General features: G+C 46.5%; 1 protein-coding gene across 1 annotated transcript; it reads left to right on the forward strand.

Moving 5' to 3' along the window:
• Nucleotides 1-374: 374 nt before the first annotated feature.
• Nucleotides 375-16,455, forward strand: ncoa1 (nuclear receptor coactivator 1; the record flags this gene model as incomplete). The annotated part of the gene is made up of 20 exons (XM_079215563.1): nt 375-463; nt 2,070-2,236; nt 2,345-2,448; nt 2,569-2,746; nt 4,836-5,015; nt 5,850-5,942; nt 6,248-6,388; nt 7,445-7,592; nt 8,054-9,020; nt 9,326-9,541; nt 10,104-10,503; nt 10,920-11,102; nt 11,523-11,637; nt 12,497-12,665; nt 13,087-13,371; nt 14,050-14,151; nt 14,827-15,241; nt 15,615-15,783; nt 15,892-16,081; nt 16,273-16,455. The coding sequence occupies 20 exons, from the start codon at nt 375-377 to the stop codon at nt 16,453-16,455; spliced, it is 4,494 nt and encodes a 1,497-aa protein (XP_079071689.1).
• Nucleotides 16,456-17,010: the final 555 nt, after the last annotated feature.

The following is a 17,010-nucleotide window of genomic DNA, read 5'->3' on the forward strand; positions in this document are numbered from 1 at the left end:
AGTTGTGGTCAATGTTCAACTTTTTACAACCCTTAAAAAAACATGTTTACTTATCTTTTGCTTTTCTGTTTTTGTTCTGCTGAACTGTGACCACGAACCAAAGTTCATATGAGCTGTGAATTATGTGAACCTCACCACGGACATTATGCCATACATTAAAATGTAGTTATACTATTTCTGTATGGCAGTAACCGCTGTTATGTCGGTGAGGACTGCCAACCAAACCCTTTATCAACGTATGTCAAGAGTAGTGGGAGTAGTGGCGGTTTTACACATAACACCTGTGTGTCAGGTTTTGAGAAAACTGCTGAAGTACTTGTTCTAATGGAAAGTGACCATGTTTTTCTTCCTCTACAGGTCAGTTAACGGTGAAAATGAGTGCTTTAGGGGAAAACCCCCTGGAGCCTGCCACGCCAGAGTCACGCAAGAGGAAGGGCTCACCATGTGACACGTCAGGGCAAAGGTAAGGAGCAGCCACATGCCTTGTTCTGTTACTGACGTACCGTATACAAGCATTACTTCACCAGGCAACAAGCAGAAATACGACTCTAACGGGAATTTAAATGTTAATTCGAGGTACGATGTTGACACCCGTCACCAAATGCATAGTTATTCAAAACAAACTTGCATACAGACACAACTCAAAATGTAAAAAGCACTGTTTAGCATGCGGCTCGCTGTTGTTGCGCTAATTAGCTTGTTTCTTCTTTTCTTTTTTGTCTGGTTTTTATTTGTATTTTAAGTTTGTACTCAACATAGTTTTTTCTTCTACCGCCAGTCCCCTTGGCTGGTAAGTCAAAAAGTGTGAATTTAAGAGACACACAGTGATTGATAATTAAAAGAAATGTGACCTTTGCGAGACATTAGTTCCCCAAAACATCATTAAGATGATATAACGATAAATAATGTGGCGCCCTAAATTATGAGAAACGTTACAGAGGACATTTTAATACTTTAACTACTTTTTCCTGATTATACTAACATACTTTTACTTTACGGAGTATTTTCTCCAGCGTGGTATTAGTACTTTTACTTCAGTTCAGGATCTGAATGCTTCCTCCAGCACGGAGGGCGACGACGTGAGAAGAAGAAACAAATAAAACCCTCTGGATCTATAAAAGGCAATTGCAGAGTTTAGACCATGATTTAGGGTTAAAGACTCCGGTTAGGTCATGTAGTGGTGAAGAATGAATGTAGTCAGTGTACTGTGTGTGTGTGTGTGTGAGAGAGACTATAAGGCCCAATAGCTGATGTAAGCTGGTGTAACAGCCCAGCTAGTATTTCTCCAGCAGCTACACACAGCCACTGACCTGCACATTCACACAGCAGCGTCCTCCCCCTCCTCCCTTGGTCACCACGCCTGTGTGTTCTGGCAGGCCAATGCACTGACCTACTTTTTCTGTTGTTGTCTCTCTCTCTCACACACACACACACACACGTATACACACGCATTCCTTTTTTCCACGTTTACCACATACCTTGCTCTAACTTGTCGGTTTGAGGGTATATTATTGACTCTGAAGAATAAGGTTACGGCTGCGCATGGACTCTGCAGACGCTCGGGTTAAAGGCAGATTTAAGTTGCCATATTTATTCTTCCTGTGGCGACTTTCTTGTTTACATATAACGGAAACAATTTACAGGCCGCCGGTTGGAAAACCACAGCACTTATACGGCACATTGTGACATGACTTAAACATTTCCCAACTCTCAAACTGCTCATTAAAACCACCTGTTTGAAAAAGCGACAAACTGCCGTGATCAGGAGTTCAAATGTATAATCTTTTGACGAATTTCCGTTGACATTAAGCAGCACCCTGTCGAGATGGACTTAAACAGAAGCATCTGGATGTCAAGTGAAGATCAGGGCTGCTACTTATTAATCTCTCAACTGTCATTGTTATTCATTTTTAGAATGTCAGTTATGAGCAGAACTAATAAACACAAGTCCTCAGAGCTCAAGAGGACTTTAGGTCCAACCTGAAAAGGTTCAACTGAGTACATTCTAGTATTTATTGAAAGATCCGGGTCACGTGATTGTTATGGGAACGCGCTGTCTTTCTCGGCAGCGTGGAGAAGCGGAGACGGGAGCTGGAGTGCCGCTACATCGAGGAGCTGGCTGAGCTGCTGTCATCCAACATGGGCGACATTGCCAGTCTCAGTTCCAAGCCCGACAAGTGCCACATCCTCAAGAGTACCGTGGACCAAATCCAGCAGATGAAACGGCGAGAGCAGGGTGAGAAGACACACGCATAGTCTCAGCAAAGACATTCATCACTGCTAAATGTTTTTTGTCTGCAGTCTATGCAAAGGTTTTCTGATTTGTGTTCTTTACCCCTGACAGAGAAAGCTCTTCTGTCTCCAGATGATGAGGTGCAGAAGAGCGACATCTCCTCCAGTAGCCAGGGGCTGGTGGAGAAAGAGGCGCTGGGGCCCATGCTGCTTGAGGTGAACCCCAGACACACACACACACACACACACACACCACCACTGCTGAGGTAACTCGGACTCAACACACACGGTCTGATTTTAATTTGTGTTTTTGTCCTCCTCGTCCTCCTCATTCAGGCCCTTGACGGGTTCTTCTTCGTCGTCAACCGGGAGGGCCGCATCGTCTTTGTTTCGGAGAACGTGACGAGTTACCTCGGATACGCCCAGGGGGAGCTGATGACCTCGAGCGTGTACAGCATGCTCCACGTGGGAGACCACAATGAATTTGTTCGCAATCTGCTGCCCAAAAGCCTGGGTGAGTGAGCTGCGACTGTGGGTTTTAACTCCGTATGCATGCATCTGCCGTCCAACACTTTATATCGTCGGTTTAGGACGCCAAAATTGTTTAAGATATTTGGTAATTGCAGTTTCAGTATTTTCAGATTTGACAGTTTCAATGCCGATGAAATCCTTTTAAGGAGACCGGTGTTGGCAGCAAAATCATAATACGGATAATTACTTTAGATAAAGGCAGTGTGATGAACTATACACAGTTTGAATGAATTCAGATTTAAGTGCTCCTCACAAAGCCCAAAAATGTACTAGGAGAGCGTGTGGGTGAGATAGAGGAGCGAGGGAAGAGTGAAACTCTTGTTTAAATTTTTAGCTACAACCTTGAGAAGCGCCTGTGATGAAAGTGGAGCGGATCGTATGAGGACAATAGATAAAGGAGTGCAGTAGGCGACACGGTTGAGCAGTTGTATTTTCTGTTCTGATCTTGTAATCTCTTTTTAATGTTGCGCCAGTCACTACAGCTCTTCTTTCTTCTCAGAAAGGGAGATCTTTAAAACCCACTCTAAGAGAAACTAGATACAAATAACAGTTGAGCCACCTCAGTGACACCCTCGGATTACTCTGTAGTCAGAGATTAGTCCTTCAGTACATGTGGGGCGCGATAACAACTCAAAAAGACACATTTTAATGAGCAAAATGAGGAAAATAACACTTTTCATAATATTGTGTTTAACTTCTGCAAATCTGTCGCATTCAGTTTGATCCAGGAGTGATTACTCAGTCAACAAAACTGGCACCTTCCAGCAGCCTTGGGAAGAAAAGAAAGAAGAAGAAAAACATCCGAAAATGAGACAAGAGATTTAGCAGGAACTGTGTTTTTTTTTTGTGCAACAGGTTTCGTTTCACAAAAGCTCTTTGTGAGCATTGTTTAGACCAGCGGTCCCCAACCTTTATTGCACCACGGACCGGTTTCGTCTAAGAAACTATTTTCACGGACCGGCCTTCTCGGGTTATGACGTAATAAAATGATACGACCGGCATAAAAACAATTTAAAAAGTGCATGAAAATACAACTCATCATTACGCCATTAATTCGGCGTGATGATGAGTCGTATTTTTATGCACTTTCTTTGCACATTCTATGCACACATTTATGTTTCTCTGCAACGAGCCGGTCCCATCTCTGGGTGATGGGAGACAACGACACCCGACCTGTGTTCTTTATGTCGTCTACTGCGTAACTTAAACCTTTAGTCCAGTCTACTCTTAACTTAAAACCTGCTTCACAAAGACTGGATGTTGAAATGGAAGCAGGTTTTCAGATTTTTTTGGCGATCTCAGGATACTCTGCCTTGATTTTAATCCAGAACCCCGGCAGAGTTGGAATGTATTTTTAAGTTTCAGACGCTAAGGCGGATGTATCGGGTCATTTTTCAAAATAAAACGTCTTTCCGACCTTGATTTATTTTTCCCAACATTTTTTTCATTCATTCTTTCTGTGTGGTTTCTGTGCGGTGGTTGGGGGCCGCTAGTTTAGACGCAAACGGCGGCGGCAACACGCTTCACGCTTTACCATGTACTGTATCTGTAAGTCCTACAGGGCGCTTGTAAGCATGTGCATGGATTGCAAATACCGTTTGTTTTAAATAATGATGTGTTTGAAAAACGAGCGCAGGGGGAGATTATATCACGTTACAAATTTTGTGAAACGGACCGCAGGACCCAGAAAGATTCTAATGCGACCCAAATCATTGATGGCAGAAAAGGAATTCCTAACTATTTTTTTCTTCTTTTAAATCAAGGATAAGAAAAAACAAGTTTAAAACTTGATCTGTTCATAGGAACTGTGGTCTTGTCTACTTGATTTATATCAAGGTATCACATTAAGTAGTTTATTGTGTTTCTAAAAAAGTACAATACCTGTGCATCCTTCCTCATGAAATATTTACAAAACCTTTTTTTACTTTGGTGCCTGAAGTCAGCGTATAAAAACCTATTCCACAGGGTGCCTTCGACATATTCCATGGGGATGTATTTCTTGCTCGGGTTGATTACAACAGAATTGTTCTCATCAATTCTAAACTCTGCCGTTTGTTGTCCTTCCTGTCCAGTAAACAACGCGCAGTGGCCACAGGAGCCGGGCCGGAGGAACAGCCACACCTTTAACTGTCGCATGCTGAAGAGGCCGCCGGACGAGCTGGATTCCGAAAATCCGGAGGCTCGGCAGCAATATGAGATCATGCAGTGTTTCACAGTGTCCCAACCACGGACCATGCAGGAGGAGGGAGAGGGTACATGTACACACACACACACACACACACACTGAGTGTACACACACACACACACACGATGAGTACACACAGTGTGCACAGGCTTCAGGTTTAAGATACAGTTATTCAAACCTATATCAATACAGAGGATTTAAGCAAGGGAAGCTGATTATAATATGAGATATTTATGCTCTTTGCTCTTGTTTCACCTTTCTTTTGGTAAAGGTCTGTTTATAAGACAGAATATATATATTTATATTTTTGTATTTATTTAGATCCTTTTTAAAAGAATGTTAAATAGTTCATAAATGCTTTTTGTTGTTGTTGTTGTTGTTCCACTTGTTTCTTGTTCCACCATATGACCAGTTGGATATTTTCATATTTTTTTGGGGAGTTGTTGGTGCAATGGCCTTGATACGAATGATGTAGTTCCTGCATTGCAGAGTTACTGTGCTGTCGAGCTCTGCCTGCTTTCTTTCATTTTGATAAGACCTGGCTCTCGTGGAGTTGTTCTCCCAGTAGCCTACGTCGTTCTACTAGAATGGTATTGAGTTTTGACATGTTGTCCTGTATGTTTTATAGCTTGCGTGTATCTGAGAGGGATATTATATAAAAGTATACATTGAGTATTTAGTTTTTTGAATTAGAGGGTGTGGCATCATGCCGGGTTCACTTAAAGGGACAGCTCTGGTGTTTTCAAGTGGGGTTGTATGAGGTACTTATACATAGTCTTCCTTTTTACACATTACATTTTCTTTCTTTTTTGTTTGTGGCATACGCCTCACACACACACACACACACACACACACACACACACACAAACACAACTCACCACGTGTCCTTTTCTCTGCTCAGACCTGCAGAGCTGCCTGATCTGTATTGCCTGTCGGATACCGCGCGCCCAGCCTTTCAGCACAGAGTCGTTCATCACCAAGCAGGACCCCACAGGTAAGGATCATGGGATTATTCATTGTCATGGTGCACAACAAACCGTAGCTGTAGCCCTTTTGCCGAACAAGAAAACATTACAAAATAAAAGCAGCATAATAAAAGCAGCTACAAAACAATTATCTGATCTGATAATATAGCCACGTATTAAAAGTTCTGCTTCAGGGAATAACTGTTCATCGCCTTTTGGCGGGTTGAGCACCAAGCATCAGTGCACCCGGGTTACTGCAAATGTTGAATTTTGTGTCAACCAACAGTGTAGACTGACCGTGTGTGTGTGTGTGTGTGTGTGTGATCTCCTCCAGGGAAGATCATCTCCATAGAAACGAGTGCTTTGCGGGCGACAGGCCGGCCCGGCTGGGAGGACCTGGTCAGGAAGTGCATCTACGCTTTCTTTCAGACGCAAGGCAAAGAGCCCTCCCACGCCAAGAAGCTGCTGCATGAGGGTGAGTAGCAGCGATTGATTGTTCAGCCTCACTCCTAGAAATCATTGACCGGCTCGCTGCCAGCTGTGCCATGGTTACCAGAGTTTCAGCTGCTACAGTGGAAACGACTTATCGTGATCACATCTTTCCTGGTCAACCTGATCGCTATGAGATTCATTGTTTTTGTTGTTGTCATGAATACAAAAACATGAATACAAAAACAGCTTCACTACCTGCTGGCTCGCTGTCGATTCTCTACCTTTTCTCCTCCCCGAGGGCTCTAATTGGGTGAGGCTGAGCCGGTTTTTGGCGAGCTCTGTGTCACTGCAGCGGGAGTGCTGCATGCAAATAAGTGGCGCCCTTTTGCCAGGGCGCCTCGCACACCCGGTGAGCGGCACGGAGGGAGGTGGCCCATCGGCATGCCATACCTGCGCTGCGGTGGCATGGATCCAGTTGAGGATCGGCATAGTTTCTTCTGAGGGCCTTTCATAACCAGGCTTGATCATACCATACCACTTGATTAGGGCGGAACCGACCACAGGTGCTTTCACCGCGCACAAACGCCTTCTGTTTCCTGCTTGATTTCAAAGTGCAGGAATCACAGGTAGACAGCTGGAAAAGCAGAGATAAAGTATCAAGAGTTAGACCCAACATGAACACTGTAAGAGGACTACTTGATTGTTTTAAGCAAATATTTCAACCGCATTCTTCGAGGAATTATTCAGTCTCAAGCTTTTTGATCCACGTAAGCCGCTAATCACCGTAACCGTGATCACTACAAGCCGTTTCCATTGTACCTCCAAACCATTATAGTATGGTGAATGTGAGCCTTCGAGCCAGCATCTGCACTGCAGCAGTATCAACGTCCTTTGTTCTGCAGTTGCAGTTTTTACATGTTTACATAATGGCAAACCAAAGTTGTTAACACGTGAAAAGAACAAAGAAAACAAACGAGAGATGAAAGCAAACTCTAAACCCTGCGTTTGCCTCTTCTTTCTCTCGCCCCGTGTGTGTGTGTGTGTGTGTGTGTGTGTGTGTGTGTGTGTGTGGCTGTCTGGCTGTGTGTTTCCCCATCAGTGATGACCCATGGCACCGCCATCAGCCCGCTGTACCGTTTCACGTTAAGTGATGGCACTCCGCTCAGCGCTCAGACCCGCTGCAAGTTCTGCTGCCCGCCCAACCCTGACGTTCAGCCGTTCATTATGGGCATTCACACTATTGACAGGTACGATCCCTTTTTTATTGCAGATTTCTTTTTCTTTTTTAAAATATACTTTATTAGAGAATGTGCACAATATGACGACAAGGATCAACGAACAAGTATTTTCGTATTTTTTGTGTGTGTTCTGTTTGCAGTAGTAATGCATAAAGTGACAGGAAGGTAGAGCAAACAGACAATGTAAAGTGAAAAATTAGAAGAAATACAACTAATAAATTAAAAAAATAAGTAAAAAATTGAAAATAAGTAAACATTATTGATCATAACACGCCCAGTTACAAACCCACCTACACACACATGGCCTTTACATTTGTTCACAGAGTTTTGTAGTACATGGATTTGGTTGCAGTAAATCAGACAGATAGGCAGAACCCGACGCGCCTCAATCATTGGGCAACACTGATCGCAGATTTCTGTCACACTTTTTGCTCGACGTCAGGTCACAGTTATCCTTTCTTTTCTTCCAGGGAACACAACACTGCTAGCTCTCAGGAAAACACTAACCCCAGCCTTCCACCGACCCCTGGCAGCCTCGCCCAAACTCCCTCCCGCTCTCCTTCCCTTCCTCCCGGCAGCAACTGGACCCAAGGCTCAAGCCTCTCCACCTCTGGCCTTCACCCCAACAACACCAACACCTCCCCCCACGGACAAAATCCAGCCACAGCCACAGGCTACCTGACCCCCAATCGGACCTGTCCCCAGGTCAACAGCCCTTCTCCTTTGAGCAGCCCACTCACAGCACCCCCTACCTCTTTTATGTCACCGAGGGTGCCACGCGGCAGCCCCGGGTCAGGTGGAAGCCCCCGGGTACCGGGGAACCCCTTCTCTCCTTCCACACCGGGCCGCCACTCCCCCGCCGGGGAACCAAGTAGTGGAGGCGGCCTCAACAGGCAGCAGTCCGGCGGTGATGGTTGTAGCGGCGCCAGCGGTGGGTCAACGGGGTCCTTCTCCCTGTCCTCTCCGGTCCTTCAGAGACAAGCCAGTACACCTACTCTGCCTCCATCTTCAAAACCGCCAGAGGGAGGAGAAGGAGGGGGAGAGGACTCTGTTAAAGCCCCTCTTCCTTCTGCCTCGCAGCTGGGTAACCCCAGACTCAATCGGCTCCTGGAAAGCTTTGAGACAAGATTTGAAACTAACAACAACAGAATCCCCTGCACCGCACCACCTCATCCTCCTAACCCTCATCCTGCCCCTCAGTGCCCTGCCTCTCACAGTACTCTAACAGCACGGCATAAGATCCTGCACCGGCTGCTGCAGGACACCAGTCCCAGCGATTCTTGCTCCCTCACTGAGGACGGACTAAACAAAGACGATGTTGCGATCAAGAGGGAGACGCCAGCCAATCCGGCACTGACCGCAGCGCCTCCCAAGTCCAGCTCCAGAGAGCCACAGGACCATCAACTACTCCGTTTTCTCCTGGACACGGACGAAAAGGTGACCATTTAAATGTGCCCTTTGCATTTCTTGATTTTCTTTTTTGATTGAATTCGTGTGTATTTCAGGATCATTATTTTCAGTCTGTAAAAATCCACAATAAAAAAAAGTTTGAAAATCCGTCCATGGCACAGTACTATAATACATTTTGTTAACCTTGATCTATTTAAGTGAAGTATATATTATTGACTCAATAAATAATACATCCACATAGGTGTCAGCCCTGTAAATTCCATATTATTTGTCATCAAGAGTCATCATGATGCCATGAAAGCTACTAACGGAAAAGCAATGTGTTTTCAAAGGACTTGGGGGACCTGCCACCTCCATCTGCTCTCAGCCTGCAGACAGTGAGGGTAAAAGTGGAGAAGAGAGCCAGCATGGACGGAGTGGTCTGTACTGGCTCCACTGATGCATCCAAACCGGCGGGACTGTGCAGCATCTCATCGTACATCAGCCCCAAATCAAGCCCAGCCGCAGACAACCGCCGAGACGGCCGCAGGGACAGCCGACACTCCCCGGTACAGTTGTCGGCAAGGCCGTTATAATCTGTAATAACAGTAGTGAACGAGCAATTAACCTGTGACAGCGGTTTTGTATTAATTGGTTGAACGTACATTTAGCAGACTGCGCTGTGTTTGTGGTAAACCGTCAACCGGCAGTTACTTTGCTCAGACTACGCTGGACTCTCTCAGACAGCCATGACGCCCAAATCACAACTCTAATGATTTGAATGAGCGTCATGCGGCGTCACGGTTGCCGTTTAGACAGACACTCTGAGAAAGAATACGTGCAGTCAAGCGTCTTCTATTGAGCTTTGCTCCTGCTTTTGCGGTTGCATTGCAGCCATTGTAAATCATGTTTATTTTCTTGGACTTTGTCTCGACTGTAGGCTCAGCTACCAACTGCAGCCTTTGAAGCTCACTGGCCTCTGACCTTTTTGTCTCCGTCACTGATCGTCTACCACCCATTCTTTTTTCATTCTTTACCCTTTCACGCCGTTCATTTTTCCGTCCTGTCTTTTTCCTCATCGCTATCCCTTTTTCATTTGTTTCTGCTCCGCTCTCCATTTCCCGCCCTCAGATGTCTGGTGGCCCTGTTGACATGGACCCTCTCACCCAGCTGCTGCCTGGCCTGAGAGGCCCAAGTGGGGCCAAACAGAGCAGTGAGGATTCAACAACCCCTGGAGGAGGCCCCCAACTCCACTCTCCAGCCTCTCAGCTCCATTCCCCCCTCTCTCAGCTCCATTCCCCGCTGCCTCAGCTCCATTCCCCCCTGCCTCAGCTCCATTCTCCCCTACCTCAGCTCCAGTCCCCTCTGTCCCAGCCCCAGCCCCTTTCCCGTTTGCAATCGCCGTCACCCCAGCGCCACTCCCCTTCTCCCCAGCTCAAACTGCAGTCCCCGGCTCAGCTCCAGCCCGGCGAGGCCAGCACTCCCCGCAATGTAAATGTGAACAGAGAGCCTTCCGGCACTCCTAACAGAGGTAAAGTTTCAAGTTAGCAGGAAGGGGGAGGGTGGTCATGCAGAAGAGGGAATAATAATACACTACCTACACACAACCTATGGACAATGGTACGGAAGACTATCAGGAACAGGCATATGGGTAACAAAAATTGAAGAGGCAAAACTCCCTCCTCATTGTTGTTATCATTAGTAGTGTAGTACTGTCCCAGAAAGCTTCCTTTATTCATTTGTTTACCTCCACATCGTTGGTCTGTGTGCCCCCTAGTGGCTATTTGAGGCATTGCAATGTCAACAGACCACACATACTATAACCACACTAGTTCAACAGTGCAGCAGATCATAGAGTTGGAGTCAATATTAAATAGTAAAGGTTTGTGCATCATTGTTTTTTATTTGTTTTCCATAATTTTCTATGTGCATGTGTTTGTTTCCCAGGACTCGGTGATGGTGGCCCACCCTCCGGCTGCAACCTCCAGAGTCCGTCATCCTTTGATTTCTGCAGCTCCCCCACTCCAAGCCAGACCCAGAGTCAGGGACAGGGAGACCCCTTCAAGACCCTCAAAGACAGCAGCCTCTTCCCGGAGGCAGACATCATCAACCCTTTCAGTTCAAGCACTGGTATGCAAGCGGACATAAGACACACGCACACAAACAGTCGCAGTTAGTCATAGAAAATGTTTGAGAAATGTTCAGGAATATGACCACTGTGGGAAACTGTCAGGTAGAAACTTGACACTAAATCTTTAGTCGCAGTAAATCATTGTTGAGCTGAACTCTATCGAGGTATCCCTGCTTCTACATAAATGACTGCACTAAACAGCCCTATTGGGTGTGGTCAGACTGTATTCTGTTACATATATGACCCCACACATGATATAACTTTACAGTATAATGTAGAAGAAAGCAGCACAATGCCACGTTATTGAAGCAAATCGAATAAATTGCTAAATACTTTAAATGCATATAATTATAATTGTTAAATTGTTAAATTTTTTGGTAGTGGTAATAGCAATAAAACTGTGTTAAATTCTCATTCAGGCCTATCCAAGATGGATGTGGGCGACTCTCTGTTCCAGCCTCTGTCTCTGTCTGACACCTTGACCTTTGATGGTCTTGGAACACCTTTACAAGCTCCCTTGGCATCGCCACAAGAGTAAGCATTACCGTACTCTCAACACCCAAGCTTTTGTCATTTACCGGGCTCTAGCGGATGTCTGACATTTAAAGGTTCTGTAGAGGTTTTCAAATGAAGCTTTGAATGTCTGTCATCTTAATTATAGAAAGGTAATTTATGGTTGTCTTAGATTCCTGCTGGACTGCTGCAGGAATCAGGGCAAGGCACGTGCCTTCCTTTGTGTGCGGCAAGCAGGAAAGAAAACGCAGAGAAACCTGTTTTTGACAGGTTAAATGCCAACTGATGTGGTTTGAAGAAAGAAAACCGTAGGACAAAAACATAATGTGAATTTTGGAAACGATTACATCTTTAAAAAATATATATTTTTAAACGTATAGACTTGACAACACTCTGGAGCAATTGGAAATCTTGAATTAACACGAGTCAGAAACAATCCCATGCAGTAGTGATGCACCGGTTTGGGTTTTTTAATACCTGCGCCCACCCGACCCGTTATGAGAGCCAATCTGCAAAAGTGTACGTCAATCAACCAGTCGCCAGCCTGAATCTGTGATATTTTCCACCACTGGAATCTAATTCTGCAAATAGTACAATTCTGATACTACAAGTGTCGTCTAAAGATTAGGCGACACCACTAGTTTAGCCGGACTCGATTGCAACTTTGCAGAAATACCGGGTGTAAATGCAATGAATAGATATGCCAAAGAAAGAGCTGCTCAGCATTCAAATGTTCAAACTTTCTGAATGAAGCTTTGAACAGCTCGAGTCATGATATCAATTTTCTTCTCTGAAGCAAACTGTTGAAAACACTCCAAACTGTTGAAAACACTCCAGTGTGGTGCAGGTGATAATGTGCAGTGTCTCTCTGTGTGAGCAGGCAGTGTGTGCCGTGTACGCTGGATGAAGTGCTGGGACCTCCGACTACACCCGAGGGCCGGAACGATGAGAAGGCTCTGTTGGAGCAGCTCGTCTCCTTCCTCAGTGGGACTGACGAGAGTGAGCTGGCTAAGCTGGATAAGGCCCTGGGTATCGACAAACTGGTGCAGGCAAGTGTGTGATTTAAAGATGTTGATACTTGGGAGAGCTGCCGATGTGCACAAGGTATATGGAGTGTAGTGAGCATGAGTGCAGTTAGGAAAAGAGCACTACATATTCAACTTTATGATCAGTGAATCATCATTGAGCTGCTTTTGGCAAACAAAAACTGCTGGACTGCTTTCAAGTCAACCAGAAAGTGTATTTACACAGCTTTACTAGCTTGTTCAGGATGTATACATCGGCTGTCACTTCAACATCAGGGAGGGAGACGGCAGGAGGGCCGTCTGTGAATCACATTTACATAGAAGCAACAGAAATTACACAAATCAATAATTCAGCATGTAGCAACAGTGTATTTTCCTTTTTCTTGTTTCATTAAATAGACAAATCATTAATAATCCTTTCCTATTTGTATCTGCCTCATCCCAGGGTGGCTGCTTTGACCCACTGCCCCAAAACCCAGGTTCCATGGACCCTAAACTCCCCACGTACCCTCCCCAATTTACATCAGTCGGGCAAGCTCCGTTTCCTCAGGAGCTGGCCACGCTGGTGGGGCAACAGGGTCTTGGGTTTGGAGCACCCCGGGGGGCTTTCCCCGGCGGGACGACGGGCGTCGGGCTGAGGTCGGGCATGCCGGGGATCGGCACTCAGCTCAGACTGGCACCCAACCAGCTGCGCCTGCAGCTGCAGCAGAGGCTACAGGGCCCACAGCAGGTGAGGACTCGCAGGTGGTGGTTTGTCATTACGACGTCGTTCCATTTGTGGTGGAAGACGTTGCTGCTTGTGTCGCTTTTGCAGCAGTCTTTCTCTAATGGGTCACAACTGTGCAGTGAGACGTATAACAGTAATGTTCCATTTAGGAACAAATGGGAGAAAGCAACACTCTTCAGTTGTTTTCCTACCTTCTTTTCTCTCAATGCTTTCAGATTCTAAACCCACTTTACTCATTATTAGAGATGCAATAATCATCAGGCCTGAATCGAAACCTGGTGATTTTCATCTGATTGACAATATCAGTAAAACAGCATTAGGAGAAGGTTAATTATAACACTGTTATGATGAGTTCAAATGTAATCTTGTAAATTGTAGTTTTAAAAAAGCGTAAGTCGGAATCCACTACTCTATTCCCTCCTGGCTGTGAAGTAATGAATAGCACCAAGTCCTGAATCTTTGTATCATGATAATTCTTCTGACTACATTTTCTAAATATTGATAAAAATGCTCTTTTTACTCCCCACTTCCTTTCCCATCATCACTAATATTCAACTCCTCTCCCTCGCCGTCTTCTTTTCAGTCGACAGTCTTATTTTTCTTCTTCTCTATTGTCACCTCCTTGCTCATCCTTCTGACCTTTCTGACCTCTGCTTATTTTTCTCTGTCCCTCCGTCTCAGCTCCAGAACAGGATGGCGGGCATTAATCTGTTTCCAGGAGGAGCCCAGCATGTGAACATGGGGCTCCGCCAGGCGGCTCAACAACCTCAGATGCCCTCACAGGTGAGTCACAGCGGCAGCGAATGAATCTCGCCTCTCCCTGACCTCCCGCTGCTGTTTTTCTACAGAGCCGGAAAGACTACCAAATTATCTTCTTCACCAGCAGAAGTCTTCAGTAAAAAAAAAAAAGAAGCTTCAAGTTAGCAACCGGCTGGTGCATTTAGTAGAGAAAGAGGCAGATATATATTTCCCTCAGGAGTAAATGGATGAAGAATGAATATTCATGACTCGGTATTGATCATGTGGTCAGAAACACGACTCCAAATGAACGCTAATGTTGTTTCGGATCGGCAGCGACGTTCAGCTGACAGCGCCATACCAATAGAAACATGTAGCTTGTTCCGCTGCCCCTAGTGGCCAAAAATGTGTGAATGCATTCTCAGTTAGAAGGTGTAAGTAGCTTTATTTAAAGGGAGCAAGTTGGCAACTCAATTAAGAACATTTGTTCGACTATTGTGATTTAGTGTAGATAAAAACATATGTAAATACACTTTTCTTTCTGTGTTTAAAGCTACAGCTTTTAATAGGGATGGAATTCAATTTTTACATTGGCCTTCATGTAGTTTACTAACTGTACTGTGGGCGAACTCTTGAATACCGAGGAGTGATGTGTATTTACTTAAAAAACAGGCAACAAGTTCTCCGTAACATGCTCTTCTACGCCGTGTGTCTCGGCAGCCTCCGCTGAACGCCCAGATGCTGGCCCAGCGCCACAGGGAACTCTACAGCATCGAGCACCGCCAGCGCCAGCTTTTCCAGCAGAAGGTCATGCTGATGAGACAGAACACCGCAGGCGCTCCGACCGGAGCCGCGGGGGCCCCCACCGGAACCGCCAGGGTCCCGAAAGGTCCACCACCAACGCCTCAACCACAGCAGCAGTTCAACTTCCCACCGGGGTACAACTCTTTGACGGGAAAATCCCCTACCTCACCCGCTCACTTCAGCCCCATGACCGGGGGCCCTCTGGACAACAAACTGCCCGGCAGAGCTCCCCTGAATAACCAGACGCTGATGGGCGGCGTGCAGGGTCAGTTCAGCAGCACCGTGGACGCCACATTGCCGCAGGGCCTGTTTCAGCAGTTTGCAGGGTCTGGTGAGTTCTAGGAAACGTGCTTCACCAGACCTGGCTGAGAAACCGCTACGTTTATTTATTATTTATTAGACCGATGCCAGAAAGGTATCGCTAAACCCCGATGTTCAAATGGGTACTATACCCTATTTTATTAGTACCACTACTTAGAGATGGCAGTGTTTATGAGTTGCCTCGAGGTGGAGTGTGAAATCACAGCTTGGTCCAAAGATTAACATTTTTAAAAAGTACTTGTGCAATGACCAATTACCAGCAAAGTCAGTTTCTTCTACAGAAAAAAAAAGAAGTCAAAATTAGCAATTGTGTCTTTTAATATTTGATCTAAAAATTTCAAGCGATGTAACTGACCTAACTTTTTTGCTTTTCCCTTTCAAAGCTATCTCCCAGCCAGACCCATCTTTCCCTCCGGAGATGAGCCCAACCAGCCCATTGTTGTCACCTCAAAACTCCACCTCCCAGAGTCCTTTGCTTCAGCAAGCCCCACCCCCTGGCTACCAGTCACCAGAAATGAAGAGCTGGCAACAGACAGGCGTGGGAAGCAACAGGTTAGGAAGTGCACACGGGTGCGTTACATTGGGTTCAAATCCCCTGTTGCCGAAAGTAAAAGAGACGCTCGTCCTCGTTGTAACGTGTCTTCTCTCTTCTCCACGCAGCCTGTTCAGTCAGCCAGGGCAGAGTGCGGCGCAGCCTTTTGGCCCGCAGGGGGTTTACAACAACATGAGCATCACCGTCTCCATGGCCGGGGGCTCGGGTAGTGCCGGCTCACTATCTCCCATGGGGCAGCCGGTTGGCATGAGCAACAGTAACCTCAGCAACGTCAGTTTGGTGTGCAGCGACCAGCAGGTGAGTGACTTGGAGGCTCCAGGACTTGATCGTCTCGATGGGTTTCTTTCTCGTGTTTTCTTTGGTTTTAGAACAAACGAGCAACAGCTTCGTTGTTTCCAACAGGCCGTACGCCAGGTCAGGATGTAATGGATGTACATTTGTGTGGTTTCGCTTGGGTCCCTGTATCATCGTTGCTTCTGCTCCCGTAGGTGCAGCAGCTTCAGGTGTTCGCGGACGTCCAGTGCACGGTGAACCTGGTGGGCGGGGACTCGTACCTGAACCCGGGCTCCGTCGGAGCGCCGGCCTCCCAGAAGGCGCCCGGCGTGCCTCAGGGCTCCCAGAACAACCAGGCCCAGCAGAAGAGCCTCCTCCAGCAGCTGCTCACCGAGTGACGGCCCACGACCCCCTTCAGCTCTCCCGTACTCTCCCTCTAACTTCTCACTTCTACGCCTCCTCCACGGAGGCCGGTGCACACCGGACCCCATTGCTGTCTCTGTCTCACCTTCTTGGATGGATGGACGGATGTTTTGGACGACCGCGACGAGTAGGGCGCGCTAGCGGTTCGGCTGCCGGTGGCGTTTCACAGCCGAGCCGCTTGTGCGCGCAGGGGATTCGGGGCTGGTGGTTCTACCGCCCAGTACTTAAAGAAAAGACTCGAGTCAGAAGGAGCAGCAGTGTATTTAAACCTGCCTGTCTAATCTGTCTGACAACCTGTCTGTCTGCCTCAGCCTATTTAAAGGCAGTGTTGTCTTGCTGCTCATTCCTTGGTGACCTACTTCCTGCTTCCTGACCCAAGAAAACAACTGCGACATCATTGTAGATTTGCCAAGTTGTCGCCACTGTCAAATCAGGGCCGGCCTCCTTTTACGCTCTTTTTCTTTGTGATGGGACGGTTTCTGTCAGGCCGTCGTCGCAGCAGCAGCAGCAGCAGTGCATCTTGGGAGCAT

Source organism: Taurulus bubalis (assembly GCF_910589615.1).
Source record: "Taurulus bubalis genome assembly, chromosome: 3".
Lineage (NCBI taxonomy): Eukaryota > Metazoa > Chordata > Actinopteri > Perciformes > Cottidae > Taurulus > Taurulus bubalis.